At 44.9% G+C, this 22,248-nt stretch overlaps 1 protein-coding gene across 2 annotated transcripts; it reads right to left on the bottom strand.

The window, feature by feature from the left end:
- Positions 1-941: 941 nt before the first annotated feature.
- Positions 942-16,730, bottom strand: tcf7l1a (transcription factor 7 like 1a). 2 transcript variants are annotated; one of them, XM_037118266.1, is made up of 13 exons: positions 16,162-16,730; positions 15,719-15,917; positions 15,488-15,557; positions 13,592-13,728; positions 6,213-6,290; positions 4,761-4,878; positions 4,581-4,662; positions 4,416-4,490; positions 4,043-4,159; positions 3,712-3,877; positions 2,744-2,851; positions 1,943-1,991; positions 942-1,842 (listed from the first exon to the last, which is right to left on the bottom strand). In XM_037118266.1, the coding sequence occupies exons 2-13, from the start codon at positions 15,893-15,895 to the stop codon at positions 1,277-1,279; spliced, it is 1,743 nt and encodes a 580-aa protein (XP_036974161.1). In that variant the 5' UTR covers positions 15,896-15,917; positions 16,162-16,730; the 3' UTR covers positions 942-1,276. The 2 variants fall into 2 exon arrangements, with proteins under 2 accessions (XP_036974161.1, XP_036974160.1); XM_037118265.1 differs by having other exon boundaries at positions 15,719-16,729.
- Between the last annotated feature and the right edge of the window lie 5,518 nt (positions 16,731-22,248).

Below are 22,248 nucleotides of genomic sequence, written 5' to 3'. Positions count from 1 at the left end.
TCCATACCTGTGATGTCTGTACAAAATGGAAAAATGCTGCTGTGGAATATGATCAGTTATGGTGTTGTGAGCAACTTCATGTCAGCTGGCATGAATCAAACACCTTTTCCATATATTCTCTCAAACATTTATCCAGTTGAAGGTCTTGTGGAGCTGCAGTCTTTTCCAGTGTTTTGATGTTGTTTCTGTTATCAGCTCAACTCTTGCAAAGTCCCCAGTGAACTTGCAAATAACAATGAAATAAAATGTGTTTTTTTCCGGCTAAATGAGAATATTTATTTTTCATTTACTTTAGTTTAACTTACCAGTGGGTTGTTGTTGGCAGGGGTTTACTTCCCTGTTTCTGCCGTAGCCGGCAGCTGACACGCTGTGTCATCCTCTTAACCTCTTCAGTTACTGAGACGACTGAATCTGTGACCGCGACGTTCATCAAATGTTCTTTGTTGTTAAAGAAATACTGTGGAATCCATGTTGAACACTGGAACATAAACCAGATGTTCATCAGTAAAGTGCTTCACTAACGTCCCTCTGCTGGTCGTCTGATATTACAACAGTCACTCTGTGATGTTTCCTGAGCTTCATGGTGCTCAGCAGCAGAGGGAGACACTGAGATGTCTTACAGTTTTGTTCATGACATCACTTTGTCTCCATGGATTCTAACGAGGTCCTCTTGTTTGTCTCATGGATCATTTCATCACCACACACAGAACATCTCTGTGGTCCTGATGAGTTCTGATGGTTGGTTCAGGAATTTAAACAAGAATTATAATGTAACAGATTCTGTTAGCTGTGGGGTTTAAACTTTTTCATCCTTCATGTGGATGGATTTTAGCAAATTAAAGTAATTGTCTGAAGATGGTTGACGACCGATGAAAGAGTTCCAGTCGTCACTTCACACAGCATCATAAAAACAACAACAACTGGCAGCATCACACAGGAAAGCGGGTCAGAACTCAGTGAGTATTTATTAACACAGAGGAGGAACCAGAACAGAACTACACTCATTACTACCAGGTGAAAAAAACAAACCAACAAACCCCGGTGCCACACCTCGATGATCATTCATAAAACGTTATTAGAAAAAGTGACAGTTGAAAAAATACACCGTTTGATGAAGTTAGAGATGCAGTCAAATATTGACCAATTACTTTCATACTAATATAAAATGTGATCTATAAAAAAGTTTATAAAAGGAAGCTTATTTACAGCATCGTGACGAGGCACAGATCATGTTGAAGTGTGTTTGTGATGTCAGAGTTCATTGGAAACCAGATGCTCACAGCTGATTGGTTCTTCTGACGGAGAACGACTGTGTCGTGGTTAAGGCACCGTGGGAGCTCGCTGCTGATTGGTGAGCGGAGGTGAGGGGCGGGACCAGGAAGGGCTGAGAGATGAGAGGGGGAGGAGGAGGGGGTGAACACCTGGAGGAGGACATGAGGGGTGAGGAGGTGGGGGTGTCGCAGGAGGACGACGGCGTGGAGGGTCCCGGGGTGACGGTGGTCCGGCTCAGAGGGTGGGAGGTCCGGTGAGGTTTGGTGGTGAGGGACAGCGGCTGCAGCTGCTCGCCGTAAGGAGAAGTGTGTCCGCTGTAGGAGGAGTGTGTGTGCTCGGTGTGGGTCGGCGCCGGAGCGGCAGGCGAGGCCAGCGCGGTGGTGGGCGTCGCCGGGGAGTCCAGCGAGGAGGCGGGGCTGGCCTGGGACAGGTGTGTGTGTGTCAGGTGGGAGATGGTGTGCGGCTGTGTGAGGTGGGAGCGGGGGTGTGTGTGTGAGGTGTGTGTGTGAGGCGTCTCCTCAGGTGGGACACGAGGTCTCTTCAGCTGTAGGGGGGCGTCGTCCTGAGGACCTGAGACACAAACACACAGTGATGAGCTCTGAGACTCTGATCAGGACGAAGGACATCGAGTGTTTCATGTTCAACATTCATCAAACTGTCTCCGTCTCACCTTCAAGCAGAGTCTCACTCTTAGTCCTCTTCCTCTTCTTCTTCTTACCCTGCACACAAACAAACACACAGCAACCTTTAAACAGCTGATGGAGACGTTCTGTTGTGGTGACGGACAGGAAATGTTGTGTTGGGATGTGAGAGAACAGCAGCTCATGATCCCATTCTGACGGCCGCTGGCTGTCATGTGTACTGAGTACTGACTCACTGACTGTTGTGTAGTGCTGTGTTGTGTTGTGTTGTGTTGTGTTGTGTTGTGTTGTGTTGTGTTGTGTTGTGTTGCGTTGCGTTGTGTTGAGTTGTGTAGTGTTGTGTAGTGCTGTGTTGTGTTGTGTTGTGTAGTGATGTGTAGTGTTGTGTTGTGTTGTGTTGCGTTGTGTTGCGTTGTGTTGTGTTGTGTAGTGTTGCGTAGTGATGTGTTGTGTTGTGTTGTGTTGTGTTGTGTTGTGTTGCGTTGTGTTGTGTTGTGTAGTGTTGCGTAGTGATGTGTTGTGTAGTGTTGTGTTGTGTTGTGTTGCGTTGCGTTGCGTTGTGTTGAGTTGTGTAGTGTTGTGTTGTGTTGTGTAGTGATGCGTTGTGTTGTGTTGTGTAGTGTTGTGTAGTGATGTGTTGTGTTGTGTAGTGATGCGTTGTGTTGTGTTGTGTAGTGTTGCGTAGTGATGTGTTGTGTAGTGTTGTGTTGTGTTGAGTTGTGTAGTGTTGTGTAGTGTTGTGTAGTGTTGTGTTGTGCTGCGTTGCGTTGCGTTGCGTTGCGTTGCGTAGAGATACAGGCGTGCAGCAGCACGTCAGCTGTTGTACTCACGTAGTTGTCTCTGGCCGACCAGCCGGGGTAAAGCTTGGAGTGGACGAGTCTCTCTTTCCGAGCCAGCTCGTAGTATTTGGCCTGCTCCTCTTTGGTCAGTGAATGCCACTGTGGACACAGAACACGGGTCGGCTCAGTGACGGGACGGTACCAGAACTACACACTCACGGGTCAGTTACTGACTGAGCAGCACACACCAGCGGCAGAGAATAACCTTCTTAAATATTTCACCTGAAAAGTTGTGACATTTTTCAAAACATGAATCTTTGACTTCATCACACATTGACTTTCTCCAATAATCTGTTGAGATTATGGCTTTTTATCCTGGAAACATCAGGTTTCATTCAGGTTTCACTCGTCTTTGAACATTTAATCATTCTTTTAATAATACAACTTTTTACTCGTTGATTTAACCTGGAATATTGTGACTTACTAAATTACTAAATTATCTCAACTTTTTCAGGGAACTTTGTTCTTGAAATATTGTGACTTTGGAATCTTCTAATATTTTCTCATAAATGTTCATATTTAATCTAGAAATATTACAGCTTCATTCGCTGGACATTATGGCTTTTATCAAAGAAACTTTGGATTTTATACTCAAAATATCACGATTTCTTTTATATCGTCAATTTGTTCTCAAACCAATAAAATTTCTTAGTATATTGTGAACTGATGATGAAATTTACAGCTAGAAACAGACTGTTTTATCATCTTATATGAATCCCGTATGAGCTGACTGAAATCTTTCACCTGCTACATTCTGGATGATAAACTTTATTGTTGAACAGTAAAATATTCTGCCTCCATTAAAAACACATGAAGGGTGAAGAAATATGTAGCAGACTGAGAACCTTCATCAACATAAATATGGAACACTGGGCGATGTATCAATTCTGATATCGGCACCGACCCTAAAAATCAAATCACACACACACACACACACACACCCACACACACACACTGACCCTCTGGCCCAGTATCTGGTTGATGGTGGCGCTCTCCTTCACTTTGCACTGGGCGACCACTTTGGGCCGCTCCTCTCTCATGTACAGCATGAAGGCGTTCAGCGGCTTCTTGATGTGCGGCTTCTTCTCTTCTTCTCTCTCCTGCTGCCGCTGAGCCGGCGACTTCCTGCAGAGGCGGAGCAAACGTCGAGTTAACGACAGAAGACGTTCCACAGAATATTCAGGCAGCCGTCTGGTTGGCGTTTGTGATTTGAAGGCTGGTTTGTGTCAAGATGCATTCAGAGGTCTCGTTAACAGTGTTAATGAGTGTAAGTGGTGTAGAGCTCGTTACCCCGGCTGGCTGCTGCATTCAGGCTCCTGCTTCACTCCTGTCGGTACGATGGCCGGGTGAGGGACGGACGACTGAGAGGTCGGCACCAAACGTGGAGAGAAGCCGCCCGACACCAGACTGACGAGAGACGACACCAGATCACAGATCAGGATCCAATCACATTAAACTAAACTACATCTGGACACAATGTGATTATAATGATACACTTAATCTCAGCAGCTCTTTGTGCTGGAGAACTTTTACTGTATCATCAGATTTTTTTACTTTATATTTTCTCCTTTTTTTATTCTACTACAGAGATTCAATTTCTTTACATTTAAATTAATTTAATTAATACATTTTTATCAAGACATCCTTAAAACACAACTCTTACCTCGACATGGAGGCGTTCATGGCGAGAGCGGCCGGTGAGAAGCCGCCTGCGATGGGATACATCGTCTGACCCGGCCTGCACACACAAACAGAGTGTCACACATCCTGCAGGTCCAGACTGTGTGTGTGTGTGTGTGCATGTGTGTGTGCGTGTGCGTTTACTCACAGCCATCCGAGGGGGTGTGTGATCTGAGCCACGCCTCCAGGTGAGACGGGGTAGCAGGCAGCGTGAGTGGTCCTCGACATACCTGCAGCACAGGTGAGATTGATTGTGTTGACAGTTACAGGAGCTGAAGAAATAATACAGTTGTTTGTGTTTGTCTGATTGGATGACAGGTGAGACTACCTGGGTCAGGAGAGAAGCCAGGTGAGGCTCTCTGAGGGGAGAAGGCCTCCGGACTGTAGGACAGCAGAGGGTGGAGGTGAGTCATGTGAGGGTGCTGCACCACCGGCACGTTGTTCGACTGGACACACACACACACACACACACAGAACAGGACAGGTGATTAGTGAGATGCAGTGATGTCGTCTGTCCACCAGGTGTCAGGATGTCAACTCGTTATATTTTCAGTCACTGAGAGCAACTGCAGTCACTGAAAACCTTTTAAATTCCTGATGATTTGACTTTTTTTGGGGTCTGAACCAAACAAACATGTTTTCTAACATCTGGAGGACATGATGTGCAGAACTACAGTTCTTCATTTTAACACCATTTGTCACAGATTATAAAAATATTTGCAGCTTCTGCGATTTCACTTGTGCAGCTGCCAGAGTCTCTGCATGCGACACATACAGAAAAGCTGCTGTTCTTCACACCTTCTAGTTATTTGTGGGAAGGAAGAAGTCATGTATCAGTGCGGGACTTCAGTGACAGAGTGACAGAGAAGCTCACTCAGGGACTGAGGGCAGGTGTGACTGACAGTGTGGGCGGGAGAAACATACCGACACGACTTGTGCAACAAACACTGAAGTCAAAGGTAAAGATGAACTTTCTTTTTCAAGGAAGTAAAAATACTGCAGTAAGTTTGTGTTTCATGAGAAACATCGACTGATAAGATTCACTCTGTTCAAGTCAGGAGTCGCAGGAGACATTTATCTCTCAGAACAGTTGGTATTATTTCATCCATGACAACATGAACCCACACCCAGTAATTATCTCAATCTCAACATGGAACTGGTCCCAGTGTGGCAGCTTGAGGCTGGAGTCAGTTCAGTTTGCAGACCAGAGTCAGAATGTTCAGCTCCTGCCACTGCAGAATAAGCCTCACTGCTAACTAGCCCTGTTAGCCCTGTTAGCCCTGTTCACCCAGCTGCCTGTCAGCTAACAGCTACCTGCATGGGGCTAAACTGAACTTTTACCTTGATTTATTTTTAGAGTCCAGGAAGGTCAAACTACTCCGAATTTCTAAAGACAGACAGACAGAAAGACAGAAACTCTCTTGTTGATCAGATAGCAGCTCACTAGCTCTAGAATTAAAGCAGATAAACTTGTTGATTACACTGATCTCTGACCAGCTGACTGGTTCATGTGAACGTGTGCTGGGACCTTCGACTGCTCTCCTCTAATCTGTCCTGACTCAGCTCAGGTGTGACACATCCTGGTGTAACCCGGCGATACGACTGGTGTGATACACTTTATGCTTCTTCTGTGTGTTGAGGTCATCGACACATCACTGATAAGCTGGAGACTGAAGTGAAACTATTACTAATGTTTCCTCGACTGAAACGTTAACCTTTTAACTGATTAGTTGATCAAATATTCTGATCATTGACTCAGTCTTTCATTATTGTGTCTCACCAGGTGTGTGGGGGTCGCACAGTCTCTCATAGCAGCTCTTCCTGGGACGTCGAGCAGAGGCCACTGAAACGGCAGGTACTGTGGAGAGAGAGGAGATAAAAGATCAGATTTCTGAAATTCTCAGTAATTCTGTACAAAAGACGACCATTTGTAAAGTTACTAAAGCTGTCAGATAATTGTAGAAGAGCTAAAAGCACTGAAATGTAACGTCGTGTCAGTTTATGTGGCGGTGCTGCAGTTCACAGGAGCGTCACAACCGGCTAACGTTAGCTAACAGCTGCAGGTATCAGAGTCAGGAGATGCCAGCAGCAGGTGACTCATCATCTTCTGAGGTCAAACTGATCTTAAAGTGGACTTCTTCTTCCGTACTCGGTTCAGTGGAAGCATCTGTCCACAGCTGGGAGGGATAAACTGGGTTTTCTGCATTAGAATAATGATGACGGGTCACAGCGGAGCAGGATCTTATTATACCTGCTCAGCCATGGTTCACATCCACTCCTGAAAATGATGGCTCATCTTTACTGTCAAGAGGAAGCTTTGTGAGAGGATGCAGTGGTGACTGCTGGGTCACACGTCACTGTCTCTGATAACAGGTGAGATAACAGTTCAACTCCCTCGTGTTTGCATTCTTTCTGCTGCCGCCACAAATTTACATGAGCCGACATGCACACGAGGAACACAAGTGACGGAGACGAGCTGCTCTGTGCTGCAGGTCGAATGGAAACCATAATGACCACATGCTACTTTTAGAGAGAGTGCTTTGACTGTGTGTGTGTGTGTGTGTGTGTGTGTGTGTGTGTGTGTGTGTGTGTGTGTGTGTGTGTGTGTGTGTGTGTGCATTGAGTTAGACAAAGAACAGTCTCAAGCGTTCGCCTTCGCCCTGCCCCCCTTTCCCCAGCACATAAACACCCCACCGGCCTGGAAACCACTGGGGTCCCACTGTTGACCGAGCCGTCTGAAAGTGGGAGACCACCCCCAGCACACACACACACACACACACACACACACACACACACACACACACACACACACACACACAGAACAGAAGAGGCTTTTGGAACTCATTCAACTGTGAGTGACGTCAACAGACTCTCGGCTGTGACCTTTGACCCTGCAGAAGACGACTGATATCTCCTCCTGCCTACAGAGTGAAACCGTTTATCTTCATTAATTGTTCCCACTGTGACAATAACGTGGAGACTTTATTATCAGAATACAGTTAAACATTAACCAGAGGCTGCACCGACAGATGTCTTTTAAAGGCTCACTACACCCATTTTATACATGAAGCTCAACATACTGGTCGTCCAGGAACACTCAGCCGACTGAAGAGTGTCTGCTGTCGCTTTAAATCTAACCGCATGATGTCACAGTGATGTCATCATCTATCTTACGTGAGAAGGCAGTTTTCTTAATATCCACTGTAGTTTAAAATGAAGTTTTAAGATGATTAATGAGAGGATGAATGGCTGTATGTAACGTTTCCATGTCTGATGTGTAGAGCTGCAAAGATTAGTCAAATAAAACATGACAAGACCTGCAAATACTTTGATGATTAAATTATTGTTTCGGCAATTTTACAAACAAAAACTTTCTTTTAAACTCTGTATGTGAGTAAGTGAAGCGTCTTTGTGTTCTGGACTGTTGGCTGGACAGAGGAAACACTCTGAACACGTCACTTTGGACTCTGGGAGGCTGTGATGAGACCAAACAGCTGATTGATTGTGAAAATAACCTGCTAATGCAGCTCAACTGAAGTCACATGTAAAAATCTGATTTACAACCTGCTCACACGTCTGTTCTCAGATCAGGTCTTAATTCTCCACCAGGTTTCTCATGAACATTTAAGAAATCAGGTTACAGCAGGAAGTCTCCTGTAACTCAGTTACTTAAAGCTCCTCTGTGGACTTTTCTTGGAAACACACACACACACACACACTTTGTTTACATTCAGTGTACGAATGTCCTTCAAACTGCACGAATCTTCTTCTTCTCTGTCTTTATTGGCAGCATATGCTTGAACATTACTGCCACCTGTAGTTCTGTGAAATACTGTGAATATGTATCGCATGAGCCTTATTCATGAGGGTGTGCAATCAAAACAAGAACCCATTCATAAAAACACACACACCACAAACTCCACAGGCAACCTTTAACAACAACTAAATTTACCAACTGCTTAATAAGGAGGCAGAAAACCATTGTGTTCTATGTTAAACTACAATAATTGTACATGTTATCCCTCACACACGTCCCCATACAGCTGTATAAAACCCCATGACTTCAGCTCACCCCAGCCTGGAGACACACACACACACACACACACACACGCACGCACGCACGCACGCACGCACACACACACACACAGTGCAGCCTCATCCCGTCCCCCATTCGGAGGCCCGAGGAAGCTCTGACTGAGAGCACTAACTGGATCCAGCTGTTGGAAATACCAGGAAAATCAATGCACACACACACACACACACACACACACACACACACACACACAGCACAATCACAGTCTATTACTGAGGGAAGCATAAAATCAGTGTGTGCCCAGAAGGGAAAGTTATGAGGCTTTCTGCTGTTTACGAAAAACGCTGCTCAGCAAACACAGAGTTCATGTTGGAGACAAAGAGCTGAAGATCGAGTCGACACACAGCGGCTCCGTGATCAGACCTGAAGCTTTCTGTCCACAACATCAGTACCAATAAACCCAACAGTTTGACTTGAGTCCAGTGCTCATGATCAGTTAAGCACATAGAAGCTGCTGTAAAGGTCCAGAGTGAAGGAGCTGTCAGAACAATTCATCCGTCTAGTTAGTTTTGGAGAGAGCTGCAGAGTCCTGGAGACATCAGGCTGATTATTATTTTTGTGCCATGAAACCAATCAATAGTGAATGATCTCAACCTGAAAAAGATAACAAATAAATAAATGTAGTAAATGAAGTAAAATACCTCATGTAGTGTGTAATTAGAACAGTACTGGAGCTACTTTTATCACTAATCATCAAGACTTTTGATTTTAAGCCACAAAAACTGCTTTCAAATATTAGTCTCCTTAATCAATATCAGCCCTGACACAAACATACTGGTCCCTGATCAGCAGCTACCTGTAAGCTTTATCTTTATCCATGTTTAATCCTTACATTTGACAGATCATTGTTACTTGATCACACTGAGAAAACTGTCCTGCAGAACATAAACAGAGGAGCAAGTGTGAGTTCACATCCGTCACTTTAATTTAGAAATGCAATAAAAAGAAGTTTATCTAATTTCATAGTGTTTATGATTCATAAACTGATCTGTGTTCTGTCCCTGCAGCTCTCTACAGCCTCCCCAATGTGACCGTCAGTGTCTTCCTCTTTCTGCAGCTCCGATGACGCTGACATAAGTTTTGTTCATCCTTTAATTGAGAAGCTTTAACTCTTAATATCTACACTGACACGAGGTGATCAGTTCCTGCTGCCCTGTGACCGACCTGTCAGCACAGCTTCATGAAAACCACTGGCAGTTTTTATGGCTAATATCCTGCGAACAGATAAACACGAGGGATCAGGTGAAAACAAACACTTTGTTATGAGTTTTAACGTGTGTGTGTGTGTGTGTGTGTGTGTGTGTATTAGTGTGTGTGTGTGTGTGTTGTTTCAGACAGGTCATCCTCCTGGTATTTTAAGACTCTGGAGACAATGTGGAATAAACAGAGGAATTCTGGGATTGTTCAGCCGGCTGAAGGAGAGCGACTTTAACTAAACAAGCACAGCCACACACACACGCACACACATCAACATTAACACAGATGGCCGGCTTTGTCAACATAAACCTTTTTAACAGAGTGAAAATAAAGCGAGACGCCTGCCATCTCCTGCACGATCAACACTCACACATACCAGGTAGCTTATCTGTGCTCAGTCCTCCTCCTCCATTCACTGCTGCTCAGCTGTGACGCTGCTGCTGCTGGTGTGTGTGTGTGTGTGTGTGTGTGTGTGTGTGTGTGTGTGTGTGTGTGTGTGTGTGTGTGTGTGTGACTGATTTGTAAAGTCAGCAAACCTCACAGTCTACAAGGTCATTCTCAAATTTTTGCTTTGGACAATGAAAAGATGTTCAGGCGCTCAACTAGTTTGGCCTGAATTTCATCCGGATCAGTTAACGTTCAGTTTGCGGGAACGACACCTGAAAAATCAATGATGGTATGGACGGATGGTATGATTCTGTTATCTACAGGACACAGAGTGTTTCAAATAAGAAATCTATCAAAATTAACTTCAAATTTTGAGAATCAAATGCTCCAAACATCGCAGACAGATTGAGGAACACTCTCCTCGCCTCCAGAAACAGTCCTTCCTTTCCATGGATCCCAAACAACCATCTCACAGAGACCCTTTTCTTTTTCTCTCGTGGTTTTGTTGTTGCTAATCAGCACAACAACTTGGATTGTTTGGATCACATCATTCTCATGTCATGTCCCGTGTGTGATCTTGTAATGTGTGACGATCTGTCAATGATCAGTCGTTTGGTCTGCAAAGCAAAACAACTGCAGGATTCCCAGTACAGAGACAGAAAGTCACGTAGTTCAGATGAGACGTGACACTGAACTGCAAAACGCCACCAGATAAAGTGAAGCTACTGCTGTAAAATACCAGATGTGATGGCCTAGAAACAAATGTATAAATCTTGGATTTAGAGATCCATGACGCCCCTGACCACTGTTTACAATACACAAGCTCACAAAGCCTGCACCACACAAGTCAGTAGCTTCACGAGCCACCAGCCATGCTAACTGTCACAGCCTGATACGAGTGGTGCATGTGCGGGTAGATCTGCTATCTTGGTGCTGCAACAGACGTGGACACAACCACAACCACAGTACGCAGGAATATATCACTTTGGTCAAAGCGAACTTTGAGGTTTATGTTGATTCTAGCGGATGTTTTTGACAAAAGCGGTCCGGCAAGATCTTTGTTAGCGCCTGTGTAAAGCCACACATGCTGTCACTGGAGTGGGTGTTGTTTTTCATGTTCAGAAAGGACAACACAACACAACACAACACAACACACAACTTGCATCCCTACAAAATGTGTAAAGTTAGTTAGTGACTATGATTACATATGTTCTATAATTACAGCAAACATGACAGATTTGAAGACCTCTCTAAAAGTTTGGAACATGCTGTCAAATACAGAAAATATGGTGTTAATATATTTTCACTACTTTCACTACTAACACTAACACATTTCTGCGTGTGGTTTGTCTAAGTCTTGTTGCCATACCTTACTGTCCAAAATGGCTGACGTACATCAGGAGGTGATAGAAACAACATGTGTGTCTCTCTGTGTTCATCTGTGTTTAATGTCCCCTGGAAACATTGTTTTCTCATTTCCTATGTTCCAGAGTGTGTATATTTGCGTGTGTTTCAGTATTTGTTAAGCACAACAACAAGACGCAGGAACACGAGTGTCTCCAGCTCAGTATAGTGAACAACAGTATGTCTGCTGTAGCTCTGCTGGCCCTTTTCAAGCGTAGAGGAGGAGGTGAGGAGCAGGTGGGGGAGGTGGGGAGGAGGGCAGAGCGAGCAGACAGGTTGTCTACATGCTGGCTCCGGCTTCCTGCCTACATGAGTACAGTAAACAGCCTGTATTATGGTTCAGGTAGCGTCCAGCTAACGTTAGCGTGTTTACCTTGACTTGCCTTCAGCCTGCCTGCAGCATCTCCTCCTCGTCTGTCTCTCATAAACACACAGAGCTCTCTCACTGAGGAGGCTCAACAGTACACAAGGTGTCCATTGTGCAGAGAGCAATGTGAGGGAGGCTGAGTGCAGAGGAAGAGGAGGAACAACGCTGTTGTCTCAAGGCAACATTCAGCCCGAGCACAAACAGTCAGCCACGGGAGAAGTGTGTGTGTGTTCTGAGAAGAAGCCACGGGCAGTGTGTTAGGCATAATGAGGTGTAACGATCCTCCTGTGGAGTCATGCATTAGGACCATTCAGACTCTGCTAATGACAACAATGAGCCACTAACGCAGGGGGAGGGCATCACAAAGCTGAGGAATGCAGGTGTTTGTGTGTGTGGGATTGGCTGTGTGTTTAGCCTTCATGTGTGTCTGGAATAAATCCACACAGGAAAGACTTTCAAAACAAACCAGGGAGAGAAAACAAAAGAGCAGTGTTACACGTCACAGCTGAGTAGAAGTAAAGATGCTGCTTTGAAAAGTTAGTGTATGAATAAAAGCTGAATAAAGTCTCAAACTGACAAAAGTAAAACTATTATATTCACCCCCACAATGCAGCAGAGAGCAGGTATACAGGAGCAGAAACTGGAAATATTCAAGTAAAGTACAAGAATGTAAAAAGTGTGTGTGGTATAGTAACAGAGAAAATGTACCTCAGACCACAAAGCAGGACACTACCAACCTTGAAGAACTAAACGCACCGTGCAAAACATTTAGAGTTCAAAAATACTGGAATCAGCTCCTCGACCATGTGAGTAACTGTGGAGTGTCAACTTCCTCCTGACTGCACGCAAACACACACACACACAAAATTAAAAACACTGAGGACATGACCTCAGTGTCTTCAGCGCTCGCAGCACTCTGATATAAAAGAATCAGTTGTTTTAAGTGAACATCAGGACCGCAGCACTCTGCTCTCAGTGAACTTGTGTTTGAGGTCACGTCTTCCTAACTGTCCTCTACAGGCAGATTTTGCTTAAAATTCCTCCCTCTGCAATTTTTGGATTAGTGGCCATGAATGTTGCTATATTAAACCACTACCCAGTATCCCTATAATCCAAGCTGAGCTCCCATTAAGCTTTGGGAACTGGGAAATTGGGCAACACGCTGTCGATCCTGCGCTGCAGCAGCCAGCTAAAGAGGCTAATCTGCCGCACAGCAGCAGGAGCCATGATGGGAGCTCATTCCTGCTGCAGGCAGACTGTGTCCGGGCCTGTCTAACCCTGTACCATCAAACCTCCTTATCATAACAACACACACACAAAGAGACACACGCACATACTGACTCAAATGCAAGTGAAGAAGCTTTCAGGACAATAGTGACTCAATGGTATCAAGGACTCAATCTGCAAAACAATATGGCCACAATGTGAAGCAGAGGGAACCTGTTGTTGTGCAGCGGGCGAGTCAGGCTTTAAATTACGCCTGTGAACAAGTTAATCTACATGACGTCAGCGTCTCATAAACTTCTGCTCAGCCACACCAGTTGAGCCTCACAAGACAAAGAGCCAACAACTCTGCAGAGCCAACAGTCGTCTCCACAGCTGGTTTTGTTAGAATTCTATATTCTGGGTTATACATTTAGTTTAAATGCTCAGAAGGTTCACTTCAGACTGTGTATGACTGAACACCGTGCGCGACTAAAGGTCATCTTACCGTCCTGCCGCTGGGTGTGAGAGCTCCGTTAGCGAGGTAGGGGTTGCAGAGGTTCCCGAGGTCCGGGATCATGAAGAAGGGATATCCAACGTACGGAGAGGGCTGGAAGAGACCTCCATCCTGGCGCCGCCTCAGCGCTGAGAGACGAGAACATCATCAGAGTCACACAGAGGGGTCGCTCCAAGAGATTCAACACAAATATCAGCTGACTCGTCATGAAGAGAAGAGCTGGGCAATAGAGTCAGTCATTGTCTCCACATTACTGCTCAATGTTGATCAGAAATCTCCTTGTGAACATCAGGAACATCAATAGTCATCCATATATTATTAGCTCAAAAGTAGGTCGAGCTACTTGATAAAAAAACATTGTGATACTTGTCACCTAGTCTGAGAATTAGGAAGTGCTTTTGAGGAAATATCAAATTGTATAAACGGAAAATCTGCATTCAGAGAAAATCAGATGTAAACTTCAAAACAAACTTGGAGAGTTTGAGAAGATTTGGCACCAAGTGATTTATTTGGAAAGATGTAATAAATCTATCCTGTGTAAAGTTTGTTGTTTGTCCTGTGATGTGATGTTGAGCTCTTTCGTGTATTTTTATTTGAGGATAAGGATGCTACAATAAAAGTATTCAAAACAAAATCTCGAGATCTATATCTTGTATCAGGTCGATTTGGTCTTTTTCAGGACCAGTATCTGGGTCTCAACATCTAGAATATGGAGTGAAGGAATGTAACTTTGTACAGTTTACAAGGTTTTCGTGTTCTGCTATTTTAGACTTTCATTCCTCTAGAAATCTAATTAATAACTTCAGTTAATGGTAACTGTCGACTGGTTGCACATCAAAAGTGATGTGTTGTGGTTAAACACTGAGTGAGACCACAGACAGAGTAAAGTTGCTCCATCAGAGCCAAAATACTGCTTTTTTTAAATTAAATTATCAGCAACTGGACACAAAAAAAACAATACTCTTAATCAGGAAACTGCTAAATATCAGGCCAATAACCAGTCTGTCCCTGGATAAATACTGCAATGTTATTTTATAACCATAATGCTCTGAGAGGCAGCTCTGTCTTAAAACGTGTTAAAATACCTGCATCATAAACTTCGGATATGGAGGTTGAAAGACGACCCTATGTGACAAGTACGAACATGCTGCTGAGGTGCATTCTGGGAATTAAAGGATCCAACGAGGGCGAGGGACGGAGTGAGAGAGAGAGAGTGAGCGCTGCCTGCAGCTCTACAATACAGGAAGATTTTATTCTTTTAAAAACAGTAAATAAAAACTGAGTTTAATTGAAAATCTACTCAGAGAACCGTTTGACTGTCACCTCTGTGTGTGATACTCGAGGTGAAACTTGATGACAGCCGCTGAACTGAGCAAGAAAAACACATTTCAGTAAAATTAATTTAGTGAAGATGTGAATCTGATGGAGAGAGCCATCGGTCTTTGTGCTTTAGGGCTGAATGTCTCTTTATTGATCACTTCAGAGGTGATATAACTGTGTGTTTTGTCCCAGTGTTGGTCAGTAATTATTGATCGCTCTTACTGTGTGGCACAGATAAACATGCAAACAAATGGTGATTGCAGCTTTTCTGTCACAGCGAATCAAACCCGGAGCAGAAGTGGCCTGCGTGCAGCTCCACAGCACAAAGTACATGAAAGAATGTAAACAAAGCAGATTATGATTAAAGTCGATAAGAGCTGATCCTGATGAAACCCGAGGCAAATCAAAACCTGCAGCAGGAACATCAGTAAACCCTTCAGTGAGTCCGAATAAATCCAGCTTAGAAGTAAACCACACAGTGCACCTTTAACTCTCAGTGTGCAGGAACAGTCTCCTCTGTGGGACACACAACTTCACGCACTGTTGTTGTCGAGTGTGTTCATTTACCTTCTTGAAACAGCTGACTGTGTCTGGCCCTGCTCTCCAAGTCTGGGTTGGGTTTGGGCCGCCTGTCTGCCTGCACACACACATAAACACACACACACACAAAGGTAAACAAAGCTATAGGAGCACTGTGGAGGACACACACACACACACACACACACACACACACACACACACACACACCAGCTCCACCAGAGGAAAGTTGGTGAACAGAACTGGTCCCAGTGGACTCACCTCAGAGTCCGAGCTGCTGTTGGTCTCGGACTCGTTGACCAGAGAGGACTTGACGTCGTCCAGGTCCCGTTCTCCAGACACATTCCTCTTCTCCTCCTGCTCCCCTTCGTCTTTAAACGCGATCAGTTCATCGTTAGCTCCCAGGTCGTCTCCGTCCGCTCCGTTTAGCTGCGGCATGTTTGGACGTTAGCTGCAACGGCTAACATCAACGGCTGAGTTACACCGAGTTGTTGGCTAACTCACAGTTTGTCAAAACAACCTACAAGAGTCGAAAACCTTGAAGAAAACACTCGTCTAATGCAAACTGTGCGCTGGAAGCATCACACACTGCGGTGAAGTGAAGTTGGGTGAATGTTTTCCCCGTTCGCGCGTTAAAAAAACACCAAAAAACTAGCTTAAAAACTAGCTAACATGCTAGCTAGCTATCTGCGGCGTTCACGGACCCGTCAGTTTCTGGCGTCGAACTCCTGAGGTGTGGAAGTCCTCCTTCAGCTGGTCTCCGCCGAGAAAACAGTCCACTGGGTCCAGAGCATCGACGGCCAAAGATCCAGATGTGCTGAAAAACGATCATACAAATCACTCATAGCCGAGTGAGCCCCGCTGACATCATGAAACCGAGCGCAGTCCGCCCGCACACACCGAAAAGTTTACGTCCTTCTGCGGAGTTTAGTCCAGCGGGGAAAGTCGAGGCCGTTTTGATTTAGATCCCGCATCGTTAGTCCGGGTTAAACATGCATCATTCCCACTGAAGGCGTTTTTTTAAAGCGTCCGTTTCCGCATTTTTTTTAATCTTTGTTGATTCGGGAGGTTTTGCGGTGGCCTGCGGTGCGGAGGCGTGGGAACAGCCGGGCTGGCTGCTGCTTCTCAAGTGGAGTGGAAGGAAAAGACCGTCGGATACAGCGGAGGGGGGGCGGCGGCGGCCCGCACAGACCCGGGGTCAGTTCACACAGAGCGGGCTGTGAGGTCACACAGCACGGCGGCGGTTACTGGACTGATCCTGGAGCAGCCACAACAGGTTGATCCTGAGGAGGGAGGAGGAGGAAGAGGAGGAGAAGGAGGAGGTTACATGGGCACGAAGGCCTCCTCAGACCTTAAAGGAGCAGTTCCACACTTTTCTGACCTCATGACCTGAGGAGGGACAATGGCCACTTTATATAACGTTTGTAACGCTGATGGAATATAACTCAGTACTTCCGCTCTTGATTACTTTAGTGACTAATTACTTTACAGATAATATGTCAACAACACAACAACAGCTGATCAACAAGTGGTCAACTCACAGTCTAACAGCATGCGTATATTTAATTTAATTTTCACTTTTACCAAATTAATACTCTAAGATGACATCTTTACTTTTCCTCAAGTATTAGTTTTTGGTTTTGGGGCAGTTTTCCACTGATTTCCATTCTCTGCTAGGAGGAGGACAAGGTTACTTGGACAAGAAGACTTCAGTCCAGGTGAAGAAGTATCTGTGCGATGTGATGACATCACTGGCGACAGAACTCCTGTAAACACACTTTAATGTGTAAGATTGGTGGAGTGACCCTTTAAACTTCCCTTCTCCAGCTTTCTATAACATGTTCTTTGTGCTCCAGTCAGCACAAACTGTGAGAGGGAGAATTACTACATCTGGAGCGAAGAATACGCCCAAGTCTCCAGTTTCATTTCCACCATTACGAGCAGGAAAAGGGGTTACGGACCTGAAACCTGCAAGTGTTCACGGCCGGCTCCTGTTACCGGAGCACCGAGCCGAGCTGAGCCGGGCCGGGCCACAACATTTCCCCACCACGACTGTGATGGAACTGAAAAAATCCATCACATTCCTGACAGGCAGATTGAGATATGAGCGGTCTGCTGGAGGGGAATAATGCAGGGAAAAAACACAAACTGTGGCGAGACACTGAGACAGCCATTGTATGCAACACACACACACACACACACACACACACACACACACACACACACACAGCAGCTGGGGGATTACAGAGAGGGTTCAGTCTCTGGCTCGGAGCCAGACGGTGAACATCATCTCCCCTGAAGCTATGCAGGAGCTGAGGGGAGCTCGGGGGTGTCGCTGCATACCTCCACTCACTCGTAACTTCCAAATCTGCCTCCGACGTGAAGCTGAGCCTCTGAGTGGGACGTAGAGTGGCCGTACGTTCCTGGGTGTGTGTTGAGGTTTGAAGGCCTTCTGGTCAGGAGGAAATCCCTCTTTTGTTTCCAAGGAAGCAGAGTGTGTGTGTGCTGTGTGTGTGTTTTAATGGAGGAAACTGAATGTGTGGCCCGCTCGATCGCAGACGGAAAGAGAAAGTATCGGAGAAGAGGAGCTTCGGATGTCCGAAGGTTTCTGATCTGTCACTGTGACGTGAGGTCACAAATGTCTGGGCTGGAACGGGTCAACAGAACAGCAGGTTCTGAGCGGAAATAAAATGTTGTCAGTTCACATTAATACAAACTCAGGATACGTCTCAATACTCTACTGACGCTGCGTGTCACATTACGTTGATGTTAGATGTCAGGGTGGGAGATGGAGAGGATGGTGATGGAGTTACAGCCACAAGGCCACCAAGCTAGAGACCACTGTTCAAGACTCTGCTTCAACATGTGTGAGCGTGAAACCACTGGATACGTTCCTAAAACAATGACGTGAGCCTTTCAGTTTTGGTTTGAGGGATGTTGAGACCTGATCTCCTCAAACCGTCGCTGTGATTTCCTCACTGGATCGGTTGAGACGTAGATTTGTAGTTCTGGAGAACAAAGAAGAAGAGACTGAACTTCCTGTTGTTCAGGAAAGATGATGGTTTCACTTAACTGTTATTAAAATATCTAGTAACTTCAAAAAACCTTGGCAATAAAACATTTCTACATGCTGATGATTTTAAAAAGATGCATATCTGAACAGACCAGGTCGAACAAAGGAAGTTCTGTAGATCCTGAAGAAGAGGAGGAAAGAAACCAAGAAACACTGGAGGAGGTCACGAGGTAATGAAGCCTAATTACCACCAGGTTGTTCTCAACGGGGGAGCTGTGTGTGTGTGTGTGTGTGTGTGTGTGTGTGTGTGTGTGTGTGTGTGTGTGTGTGTGTGTGTGTGTGTGTGTGTGTGTGAGTTAAAGCTAACAAAGGAAATGAAATGTGTTTGAGTTAAATATAGTGCGGTGGTGTTTGCAGAGTGAGGACCTGAACTGTCCTCGTGTGCTCGTAATGTTTAATTTGGGAAGTTTCAGTTAAAGTTCACGAGTGGGTTGAAAAGAGAAGTGAGAGAGTTTGAAGAAGGTCACAGATTTGACATTTGAATTCAGGAGACACTAAAAACAAGCTTTTAATTTAACTCCACTGGATGGACAACTGTAACTAAATCACACTGAAGGATTTACGCTGATGTGACTGAAAAAAAGGAGCAGATCGTCTCGATGTCCAGCTGGAGACAGATCCAATCAGTGGACCGGTGGGATTATTGACATCAGAATCTGGACTGTTAGTGGATGTTCAGACCGAGCGCAGCTCAGGGGGAAGGTGTGCTGTTTCAGGTACAGGTGAGACCGTGAAACACAATCAGGAAGTCCAGTCTGAGCAGCAGATCAGTGAGGCTGAAGGTTTATGAGACGTGAAATGCAGCACAGCAGGTCGTTAGGACTTTACAGCCCGGGAGAGTGAGCACAGTGAGTCCGGCGCCTGGAGACTGATCACTGTTTATATCACATCATACCGGTCCATACGGCAGGATCAGGCCCGGTATGATGTTGTAGAGTTCTTCCTGGAAATACAATGATGGTGCTGATGACTCATCGAGCGCCCAACATGTGGAGAGGAGAGGATTAGAAACAACGTATAACTTTATCCAGTGAGTAGGGTCAATGAATGAACACCTCTGAACCTGTGTGTGTGTGTCTGTGTGTGTGTGTGTGTGTGTGTGTGTGTGTGTGTGTGTGTGTGTGTGTGTGTGTGTGTGTGTGTGTGTGTGTGTGTGTGTGTGTGTGTGCACATGTGTGTGTTTATACAGCTTAAAGCTCATTACAGCACAGCAACGGAGAGGAAATGAGATGCTGTTAAAGCCAAACTCTCACTGTTAAAACACACACACCCAACATACACACACACATACACACACACACACACACACACGCACACACACACACACACTCTCTCTCTCTCTCTCTCTCCAGAATAAGAAAACATCTGCCAGTGGTGGAGGGTACATTTACTCAAGTTTTGCATACTTGTACTTTACTTGGTGAACATTAAACTGATGATATTCTGTGTGCGTGTCTGTGTGTGTGTGTGTGTGTGTGTGTGTGTGTGTGTGTGTGTGTGTGTATGTGGTCTCTGTCATGTGATTTGTGTGGCTCGGCGGTTTATTGGAGGAAAACATGAGTGTATGTTAAAGTGGATGTTTGAGCGGTGAGGTCATCGGCAGCTGGAGTGAAAAGGTTACTGCTGGAGGACGACAGCTGCCCTCCGTCTGCACCTGGAGCTCAGAACCGCACCAGAACCGCACCAGAACCACACCAGAACCATGCATATCACACGGGTTGTTTCAGTTCTTATATCTGTTTACTTTAGAAATCATTACAAATTAAGTATGAGGAACTGTTGTGGTTGAAGTAAACACAGAACGGATAGATGAAGATCTAATGATTTAAAACCCAGAATTTTTTTTTTTTAAACGTATCAATGAAATGACCCATTATTTATAATCTGTTTATTGGACAACAGCAGAATATGAATCATGAAATGACATTGGAGTCATTTTTAACACATTTTGATATTATTAGTGATAATTTCAAACACATTAATTGTTGATTACCGTCTACTTTTGTATTGTAACAGTTTGATGATGTACCGACGTTGTTACTGTCACCACACTGCTTCCTGTGCTGGTCACTAAACCATGAGGTGTGTGTGTGTGTGTGTGTGTGTGTGTGTGTGTGTGTGTGTGTGTGTGTGTGTGTGTGTGTGTGTGTGTGTGTGTGTTACTCCTCCATGGACTCTGAAACCTGCAGCTGAAGAGGAGCTGAGGTGTGGAGGAGGACGTGACAACCAGAGCAGATAAGACAGGAGACGCAGGCGGAGGAGGGACGAGAGGGAGGGGTAGAGTGAGGTGTGGGAGGAGGTGAGGGAGGGGGGAGGTGAGGGAGGGGGGAGGTGAGGGAGGGGGGAGGGGGGAGGGGGTTGCTAAAGAGGGGACAAGAGGAGGGAAAGGAGGGAGGCTGGCGGGGGAGGGAGGAGGGAGATTAGCCCCGGGAGGTAATTTGTTCTCTAGCTTCAGTCCATCAATCAGCCATTCATTGACTGACAGGATCGTCTGCCAGGCCTCACACACTGAGGGTGTGTGTGTGTGTGTGTGTGTGTGTGTGTGTGTGTGTGTGTGTGTGTGTGTGTTGGGGAAACCACTGTGAAATCAAATCAATGTAAACTTCACCAGAAAATTGGATTAACCCTCCCAGAAGATTTAATTTCTACTGTAAAAAGTTTATTGTGTCGTCGTCAGACTCGTCTGCTGGAGCGACACAAGTTCTGACCCAAGATCTGTTTTCAATCTGTGGATTTCTTTCTGTGGTGTGAAATGTTTGGTCATTTTAAAAGTACAAAGTAGCATTAAAATCAACATATTTGCATTTACAGTAAAGTGACCTGTGGCGAACAACAAGGATCGTTTTTAGTTATTCTTTCATTAATTTGTAACTTTTCTCTTCAAATTCCAATAAAAGTCCAGAATCTCCCCTACAGATGAAAACACACAGTTATTATCAGTAAAAACTCACAATTTAAGACAAATCTGATGACGATCATCAAGCTGTCTGCTGTCGAATGAATGAAATTGGAAATCAAATTTGAAACATTGCTCAACAAAGACGGTGAAGAAACGAAACGTATCGTGTGTTTGTGTATTCACACATATCTGATGAATATTTATAAAAGTTATAAAAGTAATAAAATGTTTATAGAGAAGAATTATTAATGGAATAATGAATAATAAAGATACATATATGAAAGAAGATTAATATGAGTTTTCCTTAATGTTATTTCTCATCAAACATCCGACTTTTTCCAGCTGATCTGAAAATGTCCTTTTTTCATATTTATTGAGAGTTTATTGACTTGAAACCAAATTAATGTGGTAAAATCATGTTTGTGTCTTCAGCAAAGAACACTGATTCACCGTCCGCATGAAAACGTAAGGGCGGCGTTTTTTAATTTTTCCAGCCTGAGACCAGGTTTCAAAGAAGGATCGATGCAAAACACAGAAGTGTTTCCATGTGGACGGGCCCTTAAAAAACACCTGAGGACAAGAATCCAACTCTCTCTGTCTTTGTGACTGACCCTGCAGGACAACACAGCCTCATACTGTTTTACTTTGTTTATATGTGGCGGACCCTGCCACATTTCTAGCTTCAACAAAACTACAGCGTGCCTCTTTAAATTTGGACTGGAGTGAAGGGACGTTCAGCAGCTCACGAGCATCATAAGACTCATAAACACACGAAACTGTCAGAAATCAAATGACACCAGGTCTTAAACAGCACAAAGA

This window comes from Acanthopagrus latus, chromosome 12, assembly GCF_904848185.1.
Source record: "Acanthopagrus latus isolate v.2019 chromosome 12, fAcaLat1.1, whole genome shotgun sequence".
Classification (NCBI taxonomy): Eukaryota; Metazoa; Chordata; class Actinopteri; order Spariformes; family Sparidae; genus Acanthopagrus; species Acanthopagrus latus.
The sequence above is the reverse complement of the archived record's forward strand: the minus strand, read 5'-3'. Positions and strand labels throughout refer to the sequence as shown.

Coding starts and splice junctions, on each gene's coding strand:
- tcf7l1a (XM_037118266.1), bottom strand. CDS start 15,895: ATGCCGCAGCTAAACGGAGCGGACGGAGACGACCTGGGAGCTAACGAT. Junction 6,291..13,591: donor TCACACCCAGCGGCAGGACG/GTAAGATGACCT, acceptor CTCTCTCCACAG/TACCTGCCGTTTCAGTGGCC. Junction 3,878..4,042: donor GAATGCAGCAGCCAGCCGGG/GTAACGAGCTCT, acceptor CCGCCTCTGCAG/GAAGTCGCCGGCTCAGCGGC.